The following is a 22,732-nucleotide window of genomic DNA, read 5'->3' as shown; positions in this document are numbered from 1 at the left end:
TTTAGGGTAGTGTTATTTATAACAATGCATCATATTCTTTATATCAGGTAAGATAAAAAGTACATTTCCCTCTATGATGTAATGGAGTAGTTGCATAAAAGGGTTGCATGAAGTACCCTGAATGTGTACATAAGTATTTGAGTCAATGTACTTAGTATAATCCACCTCTGTCACACCCCTAAAAAGTTAACAACCAACTCACATGTTAAAAACATTTATTCACTTTATACATCTTTACAGTTCTTTCGTTGTCAGGCCAGAAGTGAGCATTTTCCTTCTTTACACCAGTGTGCCGGGGGAATGCATGACAAGTGTCTGCAGGAATGTCTTTCGGTTTCTGTCCATCATGAAGTGGTGACAGGCTTCATACATGGTTGTCCAACAAAGACTCAATGATTCTTGAACTGTTCGTAATCGCAGTCGTTACCACAATGAATTTATAACCTGGAAAACAAAAACAGCAGAAAAGTATAATGAAGACCTTCTTTCAGAGCAACCAGCAAATAATTTACAATAAGAAATCCATGTAGTTTCATGGAAATGATTCACTGCATGAGCTCACCTTCACCTCAATAATACCTACTTATTGTTGGTGTCACCTAGTTTCCTTTTATTCAGTTAACAGGCAAGCATGTAGAGCTTTTCTTTGCTTTATCAGACATTTTTTCTCCTATAATGAAGTGTTTTAGCTCATTTCTGACAGGTTAAGTTAATTTGATTTATACAGCTGAATATCGCTTATCAACAATTTGGGTTTTTATTTATCTGTATTTCTTTCATTTTCAAACCCTAACAAGACCTAAATTCCCCCGGGGTAAACAAAGTATTCTGATATGAAATCATAAAAGTTCAAGAACAAACTACAAATCACAGCATGCAAGCAAATATCTTTATCTCCTAAAATTTCCCAAATCTTGAAAATGTGTAGATCATCAGGAGCAGTTGAGAATACGAGGCCTTGTCTGTTAGATTAACTGTTAAGACAGAAGAAGTGAAACTCCAAACAACAGCTGCACAAACAAGAAGTATGAGGACGAGAGGGAGGAAACCTACAGAAGATGACTGGCAGACAAAAAAAACACGGGCCATGTTTACCTCTCTCTCTGCCGAGGAACCGTAGAGCTGAGATCTCAGAGAAGGTGCAGCCCCCGAGGAACATGACGAGGACGATGCGCTGAGCGTCGCTCTTTGCTTTTGAATCGGCTCCGTTGTTGCCTGAAGAGTGGCAAAAATGATTAGCATTCAACAGTTTATTAAGACGTGGCTTCACTTGAAACAAGCTTAATCTGAAAATACAACAACACATACCTAAAACTTGTGCTACACATACAGTAGTTCAATAATCAGATTTCTTCCTCACTCCAACATTAAGGACCACAGCTTTCTTGATCCAATTGATTGTAATAATGCAAACTATGACCTCCTACTTCCTGATGTTTGGTCTTCTTTCTGTCAGCTTTAAAAGTGCAATTCTATGTTAGTTTAAGCAGAATTTTTATTAAATTATTAGGATGAATGCTAATGATCTCTAATTTTATCTCACTACTCTTTAAGTAGCTATTTCCTAACTTAAGTGTTAGCCATTTCATTTAAACAGGTAAGAAGCTAGTTTAAATGTATTAAAATGGCCCAAAAATCTGCACGAAATCCAGTCTGGGACTTTAAGTTTCGCTGACCCTGATTCCATATAATGTGTTTGCTGTTTACAAGGCATTTAAATAATCAGAATCTTGCAGAAAGTCCACAGTATTCATTCAATTTCAACATTATATTTATAATTCCTTGTGTTCTCACCTGTAACAGCAAATTCATGCCCGTTCAACAGCCTGGTGACTTCTTCAAGACCAGTCCAGCCGTCTCGATCCAAAACCTATTACATGACCACACCAGGAATAAGATAGAAATCAGTTTCAACATGGCACTTTTGATAACTCATTGCTCTCCTAAAACAGTCAACAAGCCATGTGAGATCATGACTCCTGCTGGTTTACTCGCCTGTTCCACCAGCTTGCAGCTCAGGGGGACGTATGCACCACTGAAGATGTAGGCCATGTCTCTGGGGACACGCAGATCATATTCTTCATCTGACTTTGGCACCTTCACACAGAATAAAAAAAATACTTAGTTACATAATAAAACCTGATAGAAATGCCTTTTGGAGTACAGATGTGGGTTATTTACCAGGTTGAGCTTTCGGCTCAGTGCTCTGAAATGGCTCTTCCTTGCAAGAGAAGAGAAGGCGTCAGTCAACTTTCCTGAAAAAAACAAACAAATAAGAGTAATAAAAAATGAGGTGAGGAGGATCAGGACAGATTAAAAGAAGTTCAAAATAAAAGACAAAAAAAATGTAGATGACTAGAATATTATTTATAGTATTGGTGAATGATCACTTTCTCCATAAAGCTTCAGGAGCCTTTCCCAGATGGCCTTCCTCAGCTCAAATATGAGAGCTTTCATATATCATGGTTTTTTATACTAAAAACACGATGGTGCTTCTGTCGTGTGTAATAAGACGGGCACAAAAAAAATGGATGACTGTAAACTGTAATATAAATACCACAAAACAAAATGAAGCCTGTCTCACCTGCAGTTTTGTCGTTGACCAGCTTGCCCACTTTGCTCTCCATGGCGGCCAGCGTTTCCCCGGGCTGCTGCTCCACCAGCAGCCCCAACTGCCTCAGGTTGGCAAATGTGAGCAGGTGGTCGATTCCATAGCTCTGCAGAGGCCAAGCAGAGAAACCTTTCATATCAACAACAATGTTGAATTATTCTACTTTTTCCCATGGTCAACCAACACCATAAAAAAAAACCCAATGTACTGAGGATGTAAATCTTTGTTTCCTAAACTAGCCAGACAGTGTAGTTTGAAGCAAACTATTAGCACAGGAGAAAATAGCTTATTTATTGGGGACTTTGTATTAGTATTAGTTTGCTCTAGTGACAATCTTTACAATACTAACTCCTATTTATTCATTACCCAATTTGATAAGTAGCAGGGAATTACACACACATAGAAGAAAGCAGTATGTGTAAGTAAAGTAGAATAGTATAGTCATTTTATACATATTTCCCAGAATTAGCTTTTTGTCCTGTTTGTCATTATATTGACATTGAATATCATTTGTAGATATCAGATAATTAAAAATGTTTATAAAAAAAATAAATCAAAAAAGCCAGTTTATTTGTGGCTTTTAAAACAAAACAAAAATTATTGGGGAGACAGACAGCATTTATCTGTTTGAGAACACAAGCTAAATCTCACCTGTAGATACTGTGCTTTTAGCGAGCGAAAGTCTTTAGGCAGAAGTCCTGTGAAAAAGCACCATCACACGGTTTTTAATACAAGTCATCAGTTTTTTAAACAATATTTACATCAAGACAACTCACCATTTTCCGTGATGGATAGAAGACAAAGCAGCCTCAGACTTTCTATCATAGAAACCTTTGAAAAAAGTTTTTAATAAAGAGGTAAGTTTCCCGCATTTCATTGTTAATATTGCACCTGTTAATATAAGACTGTGATTTAGCAAGCGCACCTGTCTGTTGATGTGCTCCTCTATGAAAGAAATACTTTCCCGGATTTCAAATCCTTCAAGTAAAGCTGGAACAGAAACCAAGTCAGAAGTGAAACCTTTGAAATCATAAATAAATTATTTGGACACTTCAGTATTCTTACAGTGTTCTGTCTTTAGCATCTCCTGGAAATCCTGCTTTGTTTTCTTCTTCATTATGGATTCACTAGCACCGATGTCTGAAAGAGAATGGGCTCTCTGGTAATTATTATTTGATGTATACAGTACATGACAGATTGATTTACTGCTGTAACACTCACGTAGACTGAGCAGCCGATGTTCCTGTTTTAACCCTTTGAGCTCTTCAGACACAAACGTCCTCATCTGCTTTATGTCCATCCCCCGTCGTTTCTGTAGAATCAACACAGTGTTCGCTGTCACTCACAGGTTAAGTTATGATGAAAATCAGGGTTATACAGTTTTACTCACATCATATGCCGTCTGGAGATTCCTGGCTTTCTGACTGAGAAAGCCAAAGACGTTGGAGAAATGCTCGTTTCTGATTTCATTGAAGACCTTTGACCCAAGCAAGAGTTATAACAGATGTTTAAGTCATGAAGATGGAGGAGATCTAATGTCAGCAGCTTCCTACCTTATCCTGAGAGTTCAGCATGACTTTCATACTTTTGTCAGACGAGGTCACCTCAGGTCCAAACTCCACACATCCTGCAGAACGGACACTGTGATGAGATATGTCCGAACAAATCTGCAATGGAAGCAGCCTCATACAAATACCTACCACATTTGATTCGAAAAATATCATCCACGAGTCCTTCATATACAACTTGCGAGCACAGAGGAGTGACAAAGTCCACGTCTGCAAATAAAGAAAGAAAAAGTTAGGGGGACAGAAAGCACAGCTCTGCATGTCATTCACTCAGAGAGGACACATTTCTCGTCACCTCTGTCGATGAGGAAAACCTTTCCTATTTCAGCATTTTGAGCTCTTTGTTCTCCCTCTGCCACCTGCTCCCTCCACGATTCATACGCCATCTGTTAGAAATGGACAGAATTAGGGGCAGTTCAAAGCAGAAACATTATTTCGGAAAACTAACAACTTGTTAAAGGGGGCCAGTTATTCTTTTGGGGTTTTTCTCTTGCCTTTATGTGTTATATAGGTTTTTGTACATGTAAACGTTGTACAGGGGCTAAAATCCCTCTCCCCCACACTCCCCCCCCTGCCTGAAACGCTTCCATTGGACTACTTTGTTTACTTCATTAACATAGTGACATCACTACGTAACACACAGGCTTCTATTGGCTAGAGTTTCAACAAATTGTACTTCATAGGCTAAGGCGCGGGACATTTCCGACATACAGCTCTGGAAAAAAGACCACTGCAGCATTATCAGTTCTGGTTTTACTATGTATAGGTTTGTCTTTGAGTTAAATTATTTATTTTTATTTTATTGTATTCTATAAACTGCTGACAACCTCTCTGTGTGTTGGAATTCAACAGACACTGGAATGGCTGCCATAGATGTAGAGATTGAGATTTAAAGGTCTCCTATTATGCTATATTTGAACAATATATTGTAGGGAAATATCTATACAATGCATACATATGTGTTTTGCTCAAAATACCAAACAGATCACCAATTGTAGCATGCATCATCCCCCTATTTCAGCCCTGTTCCTAAGGTGCTGATTCTGTGACTGTCGCTTTAAATTTGAGCTGAGCTGAAGCTGGCCGCGCCCCTTTGGAGCGTCATGATCTCTAAGTCTGAAGAGAGAAGTTTCTAATGGAGAAACTCAGCTAAACGCTGCCGTGATTAAAGCCCATTTTATGTCCCAAACCACATCAAGCATTATTTCTGAAATATTTCTCAGTGTTTACAACTAGAACAGAGACATTACATGTATTATTTATACAACAACTCTAAATCCCTCCTGCAGACATCCTGCTGAACACAGACACACAGAGATGCTGCGGAGGGGATTCAGCTCGCAACTGTATATAGGGGGCGATAGGTTGGGACGTGTCACGTGGGTGGGACGTTGCCAGGAGTTCAATGTAAAGCCAGCCCACATTTCGGTTATGACATCATATCTGCAGCAAATCTGGAACAGCTCGTTTGTACCCCCGTTTATAGAATGTGGGTAAGGAGGAAAAGAGAGATGTATTTTTTGAAACTTTGTGAGTCTCCTTACACATCAGCGACACATATTTATGTTTAAAAGACAGCAAAAAGTGCATTTTGCATAATAGGGGACCTAAAAGAAACATTTGGAGCTGTCTCTTAATTATTTCCGGGGCTGTATCTATAAACAGTTGACCAATCACAACAGAGCCAGCCAGCTAACTAATAAGAGCAGACTGGGCTCTGACTTCAGACAGAGGGTGAAAAGAGGTGCTGCAGCACAGGCAGTATGAGAAAAATAAAAGCAGGTAAACATGTCACAGTAGAGGCACAAAATACAAGGATGAACCTGGAAATTACTCTTTAAATAGCATCTGACACTTTTTGGACTCCAATAATACTGCACCTTGGAACATCGTCCAATCCCATAGATCTTTGAGAAGGGCCCGTAGAGCGAGTGAAGGAGGTGCAGAGCGCTGCCGGCTGTTCTCACCCAGCGCTGGTCCCCCGACTGTAGGAGGAAATATAACATGATGTTAATGTAATGCTACTTGGGTGCTTCTTTATGTGCTTCAATGACAATGACATTTTATTTTCTTATACAAAAATTATGGTTCATTGGTTAATAGATCTCAAATTGTTGCCTTTTCCCTCATAATCTCCTGATATTTACAAATTTGATTAATAACGGCGATAAGTCTTGCATCAGATCAGAATTCCTATTTACAGCTAATTTAATTCACTCACAAAGTGCATTGTCCAGCAGAGACAATGCACTTGGATGATTTATCTGTATGGTTTGATATTATTTACTGCTACCTGACAAAGTGTACATTTCCATATCATTTTTTGCTGATTGAATCTGCCAATTAAAGTCATTAGTAAAAAATCTGGCATATTTTTCTATATCACAATGTCAGAATAGTCATCAGAAATTCCCTCCACAACTTTCTAAAGCTCAAATCAACATATTTAAATTGTATATGTTGTGCAACCATCAGTCCAAAACTTAAAGATATTCAGTTTACTATTACAGAAGAAGAATTACCCCATTCTTGCTGTGGGACATTATAAAACCTCAAACTGACTTCAATAAATGATTTGTTAATTAACTTAATAATCAATCAACCAATAATTCCCATGCATATTATTTACCAGGAAGTTGTCTCGGAAGAACTCCGGCAGCTCCAGACTGATGATGTCATCGTCGAGAGGAAGAAGATAGAAAGACCACTCATCAGTGGTCACATCTGTGGGAGGACGACAACAAGAGTAACAGTTCCTCTCATAACACTGATTACTGCTACTGAAACCCAAAGGGAAAGAAGAAAAATGCTCACCGCCGATGATCCCCTGCTCCTCCAGCACCGCCTCACATGAATAGAACTGGACAACACAGAAGAGGTGGCAGGCTAAAAATCAATATCATCATCCAATAAGCAGAGTTTGAGCACAACAGTACAGGGGAAATGAAAATACCTTCTGCGGGGTAAAGATTATCTTGTATCTTCTAAATTTTCCTGCTGCTTTGTCTGCATTGGCCACATCTGCAACAGGAAGGAATACTATTACATTATTTAATAGGCTTATTGTACATTATTCAAGAGAGAAATGTTATAACTAAGTTACTACATGTATAAAGGGCTGGGTATAGTGGGAAATGTTTGATAGAAGTGCCAATACCACACCTTAGTTTGGACACCAACCAACCTTTTTTATTGACCTTATTTTTCAAAATATATATATGTTGTATTTTAAATAATGCAAATACATGACGATACTTTGTCAAATATCCTCATTGTTGGTAGCACCTGGGACCCCTTTTTTATGTTTTCACTTCAGCTAAAGAACAGAATGTTCAAAGTGTGCTGAGATAACTTTACAAAACTTGTAATTAATAATAATCTTGTAATTAATAATAATCTTGTTATTAATAATAATCTCAACCATATATAAAAAAACATATATAAAAAAATGCCAACCACATCCTTAAAAATGTTATTCTAAATTAAGCGATACATCAAATCCCATTTAAGTTAATAAGTATTCTGTTTTAGTTTAATGGTGTTATGTATTCATCTGTCTAAATGAACTCTGAACTCCTGAGCTCTGTGAATGTCTACTCACATCTGTTTATAGTACACACACACATACACATACATATATATATATATATATATATTATATACATCTGCCATACATATCTATTTAAAGTACACATATCTATACATTATACATATCTGCCATATACATCTGCTATACATAATATATGCATCTGTCCATACCTCCTCATTCAACAGTGTAAAGTATTTAAATACTTTCAATGTATTCCACATATGTATATATTTCACATCCTCAAATCTTTATTGTTGTTATTTGCACCATGTATGTTGAGTTGTTGGAGGAGCATGGGATATAAGATTTTCATTGCCAACATATACGTTGCTGTGCATATGACAAATAAAACCTTGAAACCTTGAAACCTAAATAATAAGCGTCATACTAACATGCAAAACCAATCTAACTCCTTCTTACCACATATCCATTTCACAGTTTGTATTCTTGGGCGGATCAGAAAACAGAGCCTGTAAGATGTAAGAGAGCATTGCCACATTGTGAGGCAGTTGTTTCAGGAGTGTGTGCGTGTGTGTAATAAAAAGTTCTAAAATTATGTTAGGAGTATGAAGGGTGCAGGGCTCACTGATCTGAGGTGCTGATAACAGGTTTATATTCCACTTTGTAGAGTTTGTCGACTTCATGTTGCTGTAAAAAAAAAAAAAAACATTTTGAAAAATATATTGGAACAGCAGGTTTGCAATCAAAAAAGAGATGAGAGATTATCATATAAGGGACAAACTGACGAGGTTTACCTTTAGTGTTGACACATTGGCGATTCGATCCAGCGGGCTCATCAAGTCTGGCTCAATGAAGAGGTCCTTCTTCCCCGGCAGCTGTGAGACAGAGAGAGGGGATGGAAGAGATGTTCGCCATGGTGCACAACACAAACAGGATACACATGAGCTATATGACAATGTTGGGGAAAAATTACATGTATTTAAAGTCTAAATCAAGTGTGGGGCACAGCGCATAGGAGGAAAAAAAAGTGCACACTTATAGCTAAAGCTAAATATGTGTATGAATTGTTCAGCACTTTTAATCCTGTTGTTTTGCCAGTGTTATGTTTTTCTTATTGTCTATAGTATAAAATAAAGCTTATTTTAAAATGATGCATTAGTCCTCCACACAATATGGTCCTACCCTGTTTGCCAAATGCCTCCTAATAAAGAAGTAAATCTTTAAATATTGGGCACAAAAATACATAATTCCATTTCATAAAAAGCTGAGTCTTTTAAAATAAAATAAAATAAAATAAATTAAATTTTAAAGAGTTGGGAGATGTCATGATTAGCATACACAACATTTGGTGCTCTAGTGAGTGTTTTTGTCAGCAATACGATCCAATGGGATTGACTTAAAATAACCTAAGGTGTGTTCATGGCAATGAAGGAGCATATTACAAAGTGCAACAGTGAGGCTCACTGGTACGTTTCTAATTTCCCAGTGGAGTCACAGGCTTTGGATATTCAGACAATACTTATTTCTGGTTTATTTTTGTATTTTCATAGGATGTGTTTATAATAATGGGACATAACCTTGAGTTAACTGTAGAAAAGAAAAAAGACGTTGCACTTATGACGAACACCTGATGACAGATGGGGCGTGGTCAGCAGTGCAACGTATACTTTGCAACAACTGCTCGTAATTGCACATCATCCCCTTAGTGTGAAGTACTCCTTATTTTCTGTTTTGGTAATTAACAGTTGTGTATTAGAGCGGGGTCTTATAAAGGACATTAACATATGCATTATTTACATGCCGATCATATCAGTGGTGGTAGGACGCTAGGAGCCAGATGTCAGCCTATATTATTTGATGACATATTGTGAGTTGATCCTACCTGTTCCAGCAGGTAGATGAGCTGATCTCTGGCCAGCCTCTTCAGCAAAGAGAAGTCAGGGAGCTCCGGGCAATCTCTCCTGGCACCGTGAGCCATTCTGGGCCAAAACTGGTACAAGAGAGGACATCCCACATTCAATGTACAGAAAAAAATGTCAGATCGCGTAAATACTCCAAAAACATGTGGCCCATAAAATTACAGAGAGGCTACATGCAATAGTAACACATACAAATGACTAGCATATATGCTGTAGTTAACCTAGTAGCTAGGCTAGCTTGTTGGCTAAAAACACATCCTTCACATCACAGGAATATTCAAAACTAAAACTAGCGTTAAAAAGCTGACAGTTATGTAGAAATCATTTTACCTGAATATTCAATAAATTGTATATATTAGGTAGTGAATATACATCGATAAAATAAGCAAAAGTGTGTTTAAGCTGATATTAAAAGCTACCTGCTTCCGTAGCTAAATAAGCGGAATCGATCGCATCGCCATCTGTTTCCCCCCGGACACCAGAGGGAGCGGACTGCTACACTGACAGCGACGCAGCGACGTCGAAAAGTTTATATCACCTGACGCTGTTTCTCTTTTGTTACATGTTATTCTACAACCATGAATTCAGACGCAATTTTGTTGTTAGAAACCGTGAATTTTGCTGCAGAGAAACATCGTAACCAGCGACGTAAAGATCCCGAGGCAACGCCATACATTAATCACCCCATCGGTAGGTAGCAGTGATTTAACAATAGACTGTATATGTAAAGGTTTTTTACTCTGCTGTGGTGCCTTCAGGGTGCTGCTGCTGAATCTTAAAGTCCAACAATGCAGAAGTCAAAATAAGACACTTTCTGTACTTAGGTGCGATTTTGACGTACTTGTAAAGATAAAATAAGGCTTTATGTTTCACCTATGACGCAGCATACACTGTAGCGTTTTTAATAATAAAATGTAGCTCCACTTTGACAGCTGCAACAATAAGTGATATATTCTGTAGGAGTTATTTTAAAAAAAATGTTTAGCGTGTCATTCAGTTATAACATTTTTTTGGAAGATCTACGAATTGATTTTAAAATAGTTTGTGCTGTTTGTATGAAGTGGCTAGGATACACGATTCTTGATAAATATCCATATTTCACGTGTTAGACTAATAACTTCAACAGTATCACCTTAATTTACATTTTTCTGAGGCAACATTGCTTAGCATTTCAAATCTTCCTATACATTCTTTGTATGGTTATTACTATTAAATGCAATGATTCCTTTATTCAACTCTATTTTCTTTTTAAATGGTTTGTGATTATTCATTTTATACACCTCATACAGTATATGTAGCTGCTGAAAACATCTAAGGGTCCTTTTTATGCTTTATGGGGGTTGCCCTTTCCTGTTGTGTGTGTGTGTGTAATAGATATGTGTGCCAGTAAATGGTCTGCAAAGGCTAAAATCCCTAAGGTCCTTCAAGAGGGAGTTTCTGTTCCACACCCTGACTCAAAATTAGCATAGTGATTTTGCACTATTATTAGTTTTTAATTTTACTTTCATATTTTGTCTTATGTCTTATATTTAATAGCTTGCATTGTTGGAGGAGCTCAGGACCTAAGATTTCCATTGCCATAACTACACTGTAGCTACTGTGCACATGACAATAAAAACCCTTGACCCTTGAATAGGGCCCCTTTCTAAGAAATCATGTTGACTTTCATCTTAATGCTCACAGCCGTTTGTACTTTTAAGGAGTTGCAAGAATCATCAGCCATGAAGGAGGCGTCACAGACATCGAGATTTTGCAGGTACGTTATCAGTTATCAGTGGGTTGCTGTTACTCAAAGTGTTTCGTGTGTAGCTGAGCCTGTGTGTTGTCTCTCCTTCAGGCGGCGCTGCTCCATGACACGGTGGAGGACACAGACACTTCTTTTGCAGAGCTTGAAGCAAAGTTTGGACCGATCGTGTCTCGTATCGTTCAGGAGGTGACGGACGACAAAAGCCTGTCCAAACAGGATAGGAAGCGTCAGCAGGTGGAACACGCGGCTCACTGCAGCCGCCAAGCCAAAATGGTGAAACTGGCTGATAAACTCTACAACCTGAGGGACCTGAACCGCTGCACACCGTCCGGTCAGAGCCTCTCTTTAAATGTCAATAGAGTTAATGTTTCATGTGTTTCCTAATTCTTGAAAGTTGTCTAGCAGTTAACATTTACTTCACATTAAAGTTGGCGTTTGTTGGGGAAGTGTTTCAAACAAAACGAGGCTTGAGCTACACAGGCAATTCTTGTCAGTGAGATCAATGCATTGTTGGTTTTGTTATTGGAAGGATTTGAATTCTTGATTATATGAAAAAAAAGGGTACACATGTTAAAGTGTATCAAAGTCTCCAGAAGAAAAGTAATGCATACTTGAAATGAACCTGTCCAACAACTTCATTGACTATATTAAAACTGAAAGGAGAGTATATGTGGCAGTTCTGAGATACATGCAGTAAAACTATTAACAAATCCCGGCACAGTACCGATGCATGACAATGTACTGAGTCACCATACTCTTCCCTCTCTGTGTGTTTTGCAGGTTGGACAGCCGAGCGGGTGCAGGAGTATTTTGTGTGGGCCAGTGCGGTGGTGAAAGGTCTGAGAGGAACCAACTATGCTCTGGAGGAAAGGCTGGAGGAGCTCTTCAGACAGAGGGGGGTCCAGCTCTGACAATACAGGGGAGAGCATGCGGCTTGAATTACAAATAGGATCCATTTTCAGTTGTAAATTATAGAAATAAACCATATTTCATATGCATTTATGTGTGGTCTTTGTTGTATGTTTTCATATTTTGGTTGTATAACTACTAGATTAAGGCTATGTTAAAAGTCAGTAATATCAGTTATTTTATACCAGTATAAAGTTTTCAGCTAAAGGATGTAATATCGGTAGGTTTGCTAGAGAAACACACACACAGGTTCAGACACTTTTACAGTGTAAAAATTAAGTAAGAAAAAAAACATCCTTCAAAAATCTTTAATAGATGATGATGTGATCATACTAGTAGTGATGCCCCATCAGCCCCTAAAGGGCGGTATATTATAGGCTATTATTGATTTGCAGAATATCTAAATGTAGCTTAAATAATATGTTATCAACTTTTTCACTACTTCATTTGGGGTATGTTTTTAACCGGTGGTCAGTAATAAACGGAATTGCTGTTGTTATTGTTGTCTTTACACACCTGCGGGTAGTGGGTGTTTGTTTCTCATCGGTAGGAAATATATGTCAGAACAGATTCACTTCCTGTCTGCTTGCTCTTCGGAGAGTTAACTTCCGTCTGACTGTAGCGACGGCTAGCTCGTTTGGTGTTTCAAGTGAAATACTTATTTTTACCCTTATTCAATTGAAACCCTCGACCAGGCAGTCATGTCTAGTCGCGAAACCCACGACATGAAGCTCCCTCCGATCCAGTCCACGGCCGGAGCCGTGCCGGTCCGGAATGAGAAGGGTGAGATGTTTGGCCGTTAGCTAGCAGGCGGCTAGCGGCATGCTAAGTTAGCCAGCTAGCTTAACACTAAAAGTCTGTCTCAAACGATTAAAAGAGAATAATTAATACGTTAGGTGGACTTAACAGTAAACTATGTGCAGTGTTACCAAGAAGTGGAAGATAATTCAGCAGCGTATTACAACTTGTTGTTTCATAATAAAATGCCCAAACAGTCACACTTTAGCGTGATGTTTGTGCATAGGATACTCTTGGCAACGTAGTGAAACTGAAAATGCCACACTAGAACAACAGTAACTACTCCTGTCATACATTATGTACAACGAATTGGTGATGAAAGAATTGTGCAGGTCCTGTACTTAAATAAAAGTAGCCAGTGATATGTGGCTATAGAAATGATATTGACTTGAATCTGACAACAACAGGCAGCAGATAAAACATAATCTTGATTGATTATACTGATCGATTTGTATTTTAATGCATCATATTAGAGAGTAAAATCTACCTATGGAGACAAGGATCATAACATTGTCATACAGTCAAATGCTGATGATGTATGATTTGCTACATTTCAACGACAGATACATTTTATAAAGCCTTTTCTTTATTACCCAAAAGTCTTGTTATTTTCTTGGTTCTCAGTTTACTATCTTGTTTACGGGGTCTAAATGTGTCCTCTATAGCTTTAAATCCAGCAATATGAGCCTTGGAAAAAACGGACAATATATGGTGCCTGATTGGACTGCTCCTTGCAATTGTCTGGGATTCATGGGAAGAAAAATTGTGAATATAAAAGTAATTTCTGGTTACAAGAGAGACCAGTGACGACTGTTGGGATGAGATGTAAGCTGCTGTCAAAGTAAATGCGTTAAACCATTCAATCATTGGTGGAAGAAGTAGTCAATATTTCCTGATCTCTTTTCTAATGTAGTGGCAGCTTCCAAAGCCCTGATAAGTGCATCCCCAAAAAAGGAATTTGAATAGAAAAGAATTATCCCCTTTCTGACTCTGCCTCAACAAAATGAAACGTTCTAAACCTGACATAGAACGTGCTCTTGCAGATATGTTACATTTCTACCCCTTATTAAGGTATCTCAATTAAAAAAAACTAGAATCCATCAAACAGCTACTCCCTCAGCATCTGGGGTAGGAAGTTTGTCTAAGCTCATCGTTGTCTCTGCTTACCCCAGGTGAGCTGTCCATGGAGAAGGTGAAGGTGAAGAGGTACGTGTCAGGTAAACGTCCTGACTACGCGCCAATGGAGTCTTCGGACGAGGAAGAAGAGGACTTCCAGTTTGTGAAGAAGGGAAAGGAAGCAGAGGCCGAGTTGGAGCTGGAGGAAGAGGAGGTCTCTGACCCACGTCTCAAACGTTTGCTCAACCGTGTGTCTGAGGACGTGGAGGAGAGGTAACCCGTTGTTTAATTGGACTGATCAATTTTTAAATGCTGCTAACATTTAAAACAAATTTGAACATGCTGCTTCCCGTCTCTTTGTCCTCAGACTTGCTAGACACAGACAGATCGCAGAGCCAGAAGTTGTGGCCGAGAGCAGCGAGGACTCTGATGAAGGCACGTGGCACCCTGAGCGCGAGGAGAGTAGTGAGGAAGAAGAGGAGGAAGAGGAAGAAGTGGACGATGAGGTGGGTTACTTTCTGTTCTGTTTAATATCAACTAAACATAATGAGTGGTTAGTCTCATTCACTTCACAACACCATAAATCAAGAACATTTTTAAAGGCAGACTTTCCCATTGTGTGCAGGAAATCGAGAGGAGGCGAGCGATGATGCGGCAGCGCGCCACCGAACGGAAGCCTGACGACATAGAGGTGTTGGAGGTGGAGGAGGAAGGGAAGTCGGGGGCGGAGTCAGAGTCCGAGTCTGAATACGAAGAGTACACGGACAGCGAGGATGAAGCGGAGCCACGGCTCAAACCTGTCTTCATTCGCAAGTATGAAGTGAAACAACCATGTCTTTAACTCCTAACCGTAGCTCACTTTACAGCTTCAGCACTTTGACAACAAACGTGACTTTCATTAATTCATTTGAAGGGTTTTCTCTTCTCTAGAAAAGGGGCAAGTAAATACAGAATATTCATAAAAGAGATGTATTCATTTAAGTTGTATACAGATATTGTGGGGCTTTTCCTTTTTGGTAGTCAAAAATGTTAACGATAAGGGCTTGTATCAGATGAAAAACTGAGGCTTTTATGTAAAGGGCACGTTTATAAATAGCTTGCCATTCCTGGTTAAGATTCCCATTGTAATATTATATACATGTTGAAGCATTAGGCCAGTGGTTCCCAAAGTGTGGGTCGCGCCCCCCTAGGGGGTCGCGGAGGTATTGCAGGGGGGTCGCGGGGGAGGGGTACGGTTTGCGTGAACTGCAGAACCGCGTCTGTTGTTAAGGTGGCACGTAATACAGTTGTTTAGTCTACATGCCACCATGAGCCTATACCACCTTAACTAACGGACCACTCACCCTGGGGTGCGTTTCCCAAAAACTTTTTGATAACAGTAGCCATGCGTGAGTCTGAGAACTGAACATTTTAAAATGGAAAAGTTTTTAACAGCGGGTCCAATCAAGCGTAAGCCTACTTTACAGTACGAGCCATCAAGCACTCCGACTCAGAAAAAGACGAGGAGATATGACGAGGTGTACATCGGGCTGGGCTTCACTAGTACGCTGGTAGGTGGTGAGGAAAGACCGCAGTGTGTTCTATGTTTAAGAGTGCTAGCCGCTGACAGTCTAAAACCCAGCAAGCTTAAACGTCACCTGGAGACCACACACCCTGAGCATAAAGACAAGCCGGCTGATTTCTTTCAGAGAAAATTAAATAACTGTCGTATCCAACAGACTAGTTTCGTAAAATCTGCGTCTGTCCCTGCCAATGCTCAGCTTGCCTCCTATAAAGTGGCCTACCGTGTCGCACAGTGCAAAAAACCACACTCAATAGCTGAGGAACTGATACTGCCCTGTGCTATCGATATGGTTGCCACTATGATTGACGAGGCAACAGCAAACAAGTTAAAAGTGATTCCTCTCTCTAACAACACTGTTGGGAGACGCATACTTGATATGTCAAGTGACATAGCGGAGCAGGTCAACGATATGGTGCGTGCAAGCACCCGGTTTGCTCTGCAGGTGGATGAAGCCACCGACAGCAACAAGGACTGTTTATTAATCACATACGCCCGATTCATTGCTGCATGGGACATGAAAGAGGACCTGTTGTTCTGCAAAAAACTTAAAACGCGAGCCACTGCTGATGAACTTTTCAAAGTAATTGACACTTACTTGCAAGAGGCCAATCTGAAGTGGGAGGGTTGTGTTGGGGTGTGTACAGATGGGGCTCAGGCAATGGCTGGGAAGCACAACGGGCTCCAAGCGCTCATAAAGCGTGTCGCCCAACGTTCATTGGACTCACTGTATGATCCATCGAGAAGCGTTGGCTTCTAAACAGCTGAGTCCCGAATTGAACGAGGTGATGACGGACGTCATTGCCACAGTGAACTACATCAAAACGCGCCCTGTTAAGGCCCGACTTTTCTCTGCGCTATGCGAGGAAATGGGATCCAATCACACAGCTGTTTTGTTTCACAGCGAAGCGCGATGGTTGTCACGTGGGAAGGTTCTGTCCAGGGTATTTGAGCTGCGGGAGGAAATTCGGATTTTTTTGGAGGAGGAGGGTCATGACCTCGCGGTTAATTACAGTGATGAAAATTTTCTTACGAAAGTTGCCTACCTCAGTGACATGTTCCAGAAATTAAATGAAATAAATCTGCAGATGCAAGGAACCAACACCCACCTTCCGCATCTTGCAGATAAAATAAAATAATTTTCAAGGAAATTGGAAATGTTGGAGCGGAAAATTGGGGAGGGAAACATAGACTCATTTCAGAACCTTCATGCTTTTCTTGAATCCAACAACATTCAGAACACAATCGTGCCTTGTATGAGAGCACACATCTCTGCCCTACAACAACATTTTCAGAGGTATTTTTCAGTGAAGGATTCAGCACAATATGACTGGATCCTAGACCCCTTCACTGCAGCCGCACCTACTGACTTCAGCACTGCTGAAGAGGAGCAGTTCATTGATATCACATCAGACTCCACACTGAAACTGCAGTTTCAGGCCAAGTTACTGACTGCATTTTGGATTGGGGTGGAGGAGGACTACCCACTATTGGGTGGAAAGGCAATGGCAGTATTACTCCCTTTTGCCACGTCTTATCTTTGTGAGGTGGGCTTTTCTGCAGTGGCCTCCATAAAGACCAAATACAGGTCAAAGCTGGACATTGAGAATGAACTGAGGGTGGCCATCTCACAGTTGCCACCACGATTTGAAAAGATCTGCAGTTCAAAGCAAGCCCACACTAGTCAATGAGATGTATGAAATATTTTATGAAAAAACAAATCTGGGGTATTTTTTCAAATTCAGTGCAGATGTTAAAAAGATGAAATAGGTTCAAAGTTGTACAATTTAAAAGTAAATGTAAGTTACTTTTTTTGTTATTTTGTCACTCAAGAAGAGAAGTTGCAGTTGCAAAGTTGTTAAAACAGTGCTGTTGCACACAAAACACATGAATAAATGTTATTTTGAAGTGTCTTGTAATGGTGATTATGCCCTTATTGTTTATTTGTACTGTTTGCGTGAATTTCAAAATACATTTTCAAGAAACTAAAAGTTTCGGTGTTTAGGGGGGGCTCCAAAATATGTTTAGGTCTTAAAGGGGGTCCCAGCAGAAAAAGTTTGGGAACCACTGCATTAGGCCCCTTTTTCATGTTCATAATTGTACTTTTTGACACTACTGTGACACGTTTACCATCCATTTACATGCATTTACAAACAACTATATAACTAAAGAAAAAGGGAAAACTCCAAAAAGCATTATAGGGCCTCTTTATCGTCACGCAGTCTGGAGTTTTTGCATATGTTATTCTTAAAACGAGTGGCAAAACTTAGTTAAATTACTATTTTTAATCAATAAGCTAAGGGTAGAGTAAACTATAATTGGACATTTTATGAGATGTCAAAATAAGAACACATGTTTTTACTTATTTACAGCCTTCACAGTATATTTGAACTGATGTAACACTGAAATGGAATTTTGACCATCATTAATCTGTGTCCTGTGTGTTTGCTCCGCAGGAAAGACAGAGTGACGGTGGCTGAGCGGGAAGCCGAGGAGCTGAGACAGAAAGAGCTGGAGGTCGAAGCCAAGAAGCAGGTGGAGGAGAGGCGGCGCTACACCCTCAAGATCGTGGAGGAGGAGGCCAAGAAGGAGTTCGAGGAGAACCGGCGCACGCTGGCTGCTCTGGACGCTCTGGACACGGACGGAGAAAATGAGGAGGAGGAGTACGAAGGCTGGAAAGTCAGAGAGCTGAAACGCATCAAGAGGGACAGAGAGGCCCGAGAAGTGTGAGTAAACAACAGTGTGACTTCTTAATGATCACGTGACACATTTAGGACCTTCCTAATGAGCGGTGTTCTGTCCTCAGCATGGAGAAGGAGAAGGCCGAAATCGAGAGATTCCACAACCTGACAGAGGAGGAGCGCCGGGCCGAGCTGCGCAACAGCGGCAAACAAGTCACCAACAAAGCCAGCAAAGGAAAATACAAGTTCCTGCAGAAGTACTACCACAGAGGAGCCTTCTTCATGGTGAGTCACACACGGAGCAGAACCATTTCAGTAGTGGATATAGTTTACGACTCATCAAAATTCCAGTTAACCTCGTTTTTCAAGCCCAGTGGAGATATTTAGTAGCCTGACTACGTCATACTCACGATTCTATTCAGAAAGTGAGTCTGAAACTGATCCATAGAGCTTTGATTATGGGGTGTGTTTCAACCGAACCAGGAAAAAAAATGCCTCTTCGCTCAATTGGATAGACCTACAACCAATCAGAGCAACGTAGTATGTGACGTAGATTAAGCGCCACACACTTGTTGTCAACGGAACTCATGTAGGAAGGACGGCAAAAACATCTTTTCTATCGATAAAAGCCTTTATTGCGTTCCTCTGTTCGTCTTTCAAAATGAATGCAATGTTGAGATCCTGTAGAACAGACTCGATGGCAGAATCTAAACATCCTCGCTCTCCAGCGGCAGCCATGTTTGTTTCAAACAAATTCAACCCCAGCGCTCTTTAGTGACGTAGTCGATTACGTCCCTGTTGATCATCTGTCCATCATCGTATAAAGCCCGCCCTGGCAATCTGATTGGTTCGACTGTCGCAAGATCGGAGATAATGTTTCCCCAACGGAGCAGAGCCAGACCGAACTTCCCGACCAAAAATGTTATGGGCGGGGCTAAGTTCGGCTGGCACCCAGGCTAGATATTTAGAGGTGTTTTTCTGATTTCCGAACATTGAGTCACTCTCGTTTTTGCAGAATAGCATTGCATTGAATGCTATTAATGATATTTCTTGTTTTTTTAAAAGGTATTTCAGTTTTCAATCATATCGTTTAGGTTGTGGATATTGAGCTGTGCTTGTTGCGCTGCGTTGTGAAACTGTTAACATGACCTCTGTTACAGGATGAGGAGGAGAACGTCTACAAGAGAGATTTCAGCGCGCCTACTCTGGAGGATCACTTCAACAAAACCATCCTTCCCAAAGTCATGCAGGTCAGTTGCTTTCACTCCTATGTCACCTGTTAATGTCAATCCTTTAGTTTCTGTTTCAAAAACATGGGATTTTGCAAGATTCCAACATAACAGTTTCAATATTGTTTGCTGCTCCATGGGAGAAGAACATGTAAAAATCAATAAGAAAAGGATTAATGATGGAGGGAATTTGACTACTTCCTGCCTTTTCTTTTTTTGTGTCAACCGCAACATTCTTAATCCTATTTTTACCTGGTATCTAACATGTAAACTCTTGATTTCCCCATCTTTAATTTTCACTTATCTTAATTCTTGAGGAGCAAACATTTTAAAAAATTGCAAATATATCTATTTTTACCTGCTTGTTTTATTTTCAAAAGTGCCTCTGTAAATGGATGGTCCTATTCCAGTCGATGTTTCAATGTTGCTTAGGAAAGATTTAGGTGAGATTTCCTTATTCTTACGGCTCTGTTTTCTCCCCCTCTACAGGTCAAGAACTTTGGTCGCTCTGGACGCACGAAGTACACCCACCTGGTGGACCAGGACACGACGTCCTTCGACTCGGCCTGGGCCCAGGAGAGCGCTCAGAACAGCAAGTTCTTCAAGCAAAAGGCGGCAGGCGTGAGGGACGTGTTCGACCGGCCCACAGTGAAGAAGAGGAAGACCTAAGATGTGTGATGAAGAGCACCAGAGACTGTTCAGAGGCACAGCCTGCAGAATTATTTCCTGGACTTTTGTTGTGGAAGGAAAGCAGCAAACAGACTGATTCCACTGCTTTGATCATATTGATGAAGAGTTATTCAACCGGGAAACAACACCATGGTTTCAAATTACTGTTGGTTCCAAAAACCAGATTTAAGATGAAGCCGGGTTTCTATTGAGAGTATACAGAATCATTTCAACGTGGGATCTTGGCTGTAACTATTAAATATACCATCGACCATTTTTGAGGAGATGCAGGGAAGATTAGTCAATTCTGTATTGTCCTTTTAGAACAGTGAGTTGTAATTTTTGTAAAAATCAGCTACTGACGACAGTACGCATATTCTTGTACCTACTTCCTTCTTGCCTTTTTGTTTGAAAGTAAAGGCATTGTAACTTGGTTTGCTTGTGTTTGAATAAAACTTGTTTTTTTCCTTTAATATTTCCCACATGAATCAATAAGTATTAAAACTACAGTCACACAAGTACTCAGGTTAACTTTTATTTTAAAAAAGAAAAAAGGATTTGGAGAAAGGTTATCACACCACTTTAACCACAGAGTTCAATCCAGCTTTGTGGTCTTGATGAGCTCTGGTTAAAATAAGAAAAAGTAACCACAGTCAAGTTGTCCAGTGTGTGAAAGCTGTTTGTTCAGTTGGTCAGAACCACCAGCGCCTCCACCACGTTCCCCATGTGTTCTCTTAGACTGCGCTCTGCCACGGACCGCGAAATCTCCATCTCTGACATCTGCAACAAAAACACAACATGAACCAAATGTACTTCATTGAAAGTCAAAGTGAGGGCTTCAACAGACATTGTTAATAAAATGCTTCTTTTTTTTTTTAAAGGAGGGCCACTTGTGTCTAGAATTCAAATAAATGACACCTACACACTTGCAACCAGTCTACAAGTGACATACAAGTTTTCAAAAGTACATTTTACTGCCCGAAAACAGACATGTGGCTTCAACGTGATCTGAACAGATTAATACAAATTGAAAAAAAGTGATTGAGTGAACATCTTACAATTAGTTCCACATCCTCTTTCTTGATGGTCACTTTGGCCAACTCTTTTTCTCTGAAAAAGAAAACAAATAGTATATTTAATGTCCGATTTGAGACAAATACTTTTCAAAATGAAGAAATATAAATCTGATGCAGTTACAGCTGGACATACTGCGTGGGTTATCATTGATCTTGTTAAAAATAACAATAATCTTACCTCTCTTGTTTGGCTTTCTGTTCTCGTGACCTTCTGTCTCCAATCACTGACATGGCCTGAAAGAAAAACACTTGTTATTTATAAATGTATGTTCTTTTAACATTGTTTAAAATATCAGAGTCAACATTACCACAAAAAGAAATACGTACAACTATATTTAACAAAACCGTACATTCATCCACTGAAAAAAAGGGATACATTTACACCCGCACATTTTACTACAAGTAAAGCCTATTTAGGTGAAGCCAATTATGAAAGGATTGCCAAGAATGGGATGAAAAATAACTAAAGCTGTCACCCAAATGCAGTGGAGTACACAATTATATTCCTATAAAGTTGCATACAGAGGAAATACTCAAGTCAAGTTAAGTACAAGTATCTTCAATGTTTAATACCAACATTATCTAAATGTACTTAGTTATGTTCCACTGCTGTCCCTTTAACAAGTCGGCTCATTGAGGCAAAGAGGAGAGGAAAGTAACGTTAGCTTTAGCTAGCTAGCTCGAAGGGAGTTCACTACACTTCTGCATCAGAATTGTGTTGTCTTATGATTAATAAAACACTCAGCAAAACACTTATCTAAGACCAATGACATATCTTTGACACAAAACCTTGGCGTAGTATCAATAAATACCTATATTACATTGAATGGGTATGATGTACCGACAGTGCAGACAGCAGCGGCCGCATGTTTCCCGGCTAGCGTTAGCCCGGAGCTCTCACCGTTTCTAAATCAGAGCTGGAGATTTCCTTCTCCTCTGCGTAGTCCGTGACTCTCTCCAAGTCAGCGGCACCGCTGTCATGTTTGCGAGGCTTTTCTGCCGGTTTTCCCGTGCAGTTATCCTCGGCTTCCAGGTCCAAATCGACATCTCCCTCTGCCGCCATGTTTGCTAATGTCAGGCCGGAACCAAAAAGAAGGTTCCTTTGAGTGTCGGATGCAATACTGGGTAGTACCGGAAAGATGATTTAAAGGACGAGTTGGTCATTACAAATATTTTGATATTTTTATCAAAGTGTGAGTCTGGGATCTTAATGTATAATTGATGTAACCACTTTTTGTGTATAACACTTACCCATAACTTTTGTCAAACATACATTTTATTTAATACCTTATTGATCA

The 22,732-nt window shown here is 39.8% G+C and overlaps 4 protein-coding genes across 5 annotated transcripts; 2 read left to right on the top strand and 2 right to left on the bottom strand.

Annotated features, from left to right (window-relative positions):
• Positions 1-198: 198 nt before the first annotated feature.
• On the bottom strand, positions 199-10,159 carry vps33b (VPS33B late endosome and lysosome associated). 2 transcript variants are annotated; one of them, XM_063882035.1, is made up of 24 exons: positions 10,068-10,159; positions 9,612-9,719; positions 8,524-8,604; positions 8,355-8,416; positions 8,189-8,238; positions 7,133-7,200; positions 6,994-7,039; positions 6,809-6,903; positions 6,060-6,164; positions 4,475-4,565; positions 4,312-4,389; positions 4,165-4,238; positions 4,002-4,088; positions 3,833-3,923; positions 3,677-3,751; positions 3,537-3,601; positions 3,388-3,442; positions 3,263-3,309; positions 2,585-2,717; positions 2,182-2,255; positions 1,996-2,097; positions 1,795-1,870; positions 1,096-1,215; positions 199-444 (listed from the first exon to the last, which is right to left on the bottom strand). In XM_063882035.1, exons 2-24 carry the CDS (start codon positions 9,705-9,707, stop codon positions 365-367), a joined length of 1,851 nt encoding a protein of 616 aa, XP_063738105.1. In that variant the 5' UTR covers positions 9,708-9,719; positions 10,068-10,159; the 3' UTR covers positions 199-364. The 2 variants fall into 2 exon arrangements, with proteins under 2 accessions (XP_063738105.1, XP_063738106.1); XM_063882036.1 differs by having other exon boundaries at positions 9,979-10,097.
• Positions 10,101-12,393, top strand: hddc3 (HD domain containing 3). The gene is made up of 4 exons (XM_063882037.1): positions 10,101-10,338; positions 11,349-11,404; positions 11,486-11,726; positions 12,176-12,393. The coding sequence occupies exons 1-4, from the start codon at positions 10,227-10,229 to the stop codon at positions 12,304-12,306; spliced, it is 540 nt and encodes a 179-aa protein (XP_063738107.1). The 5' UTR covers positions 10,101-10,226; the 3' UTR covers positions 12,307-12,393.
• Positions 12,394-12,889: 496 nt separating this feature from the next.
• mfap1 (microfibril associated protein 1) lies at positions 12,890-20,831 on the top strand. Its single transcript, XM_063881657.1, has 8 exons — positions 12,890-13,087; positions 14,275-14,491; positions 14,586-14,724; positions 14,844-15,031; positions 18,236-18,505; positions 18,586-18,745; positions 19,621-19,710; positions 20,179-20,831. The coding sequence occupies exons 1-8, from the start codon at positions 13,006-13,008 to the stop codon at positions 20,356-20,358; spliced, it is 1,326 nt and encodes a 441-aa protein (XP_063737727.1). The 5' UTR covers positions 12,890-13,005; the 3' UTR covers positions 20,359-20,831.
• A 48-nt stretch (positions 20,832-20,879) lies between these two features.
• hypk (huntingtin interacting protein K) lies at positions 20,880-22,549 on the bottom strand. The gene is made up of 4 exons (XM_063881658.1): positions 22,336-22,549; positions 21,613-21,668; positions 21,417-21,468; positions 20,880-21,138 (listed from the first exon to the last, which is right to left on the bottom strand). Exons 1-4 carry the CDS (start codon positions 22,495-22,497, stop codon positions 21,043-21,045), a joined length of 366 nt encoding a protein of 121 aa, XP_063737728.1. The 5' UTR covers positions 22,498-22,549; the 3' UTR covers positions 20,880-21,042.
• Between the last annotated feature and the right edge of the window lie 183 nt (positions 22,550-22,732).

Source organism: Eleginops maclovinus, chromosome 4 (genome assembly GCF_036324505.1).
Source record: "Eleginops maclovinus isolate JMC-PN-2008 ecotype Puerto Natales chromosome 4, JC_Emac_rtc_rv5, whole genome shotgun sequence".
NCBI classification, from domain to species: Eukaryota; Metazoa; Chordata; class Actinopteri; order Perciformes; family Eleginopidae; genus Eleginops; species Eleginops maclovinus.
Note: the sequence above shows the minus strand (reverse complement) of the source record. Positions and strands in the feature narration are given on the sequence as shown.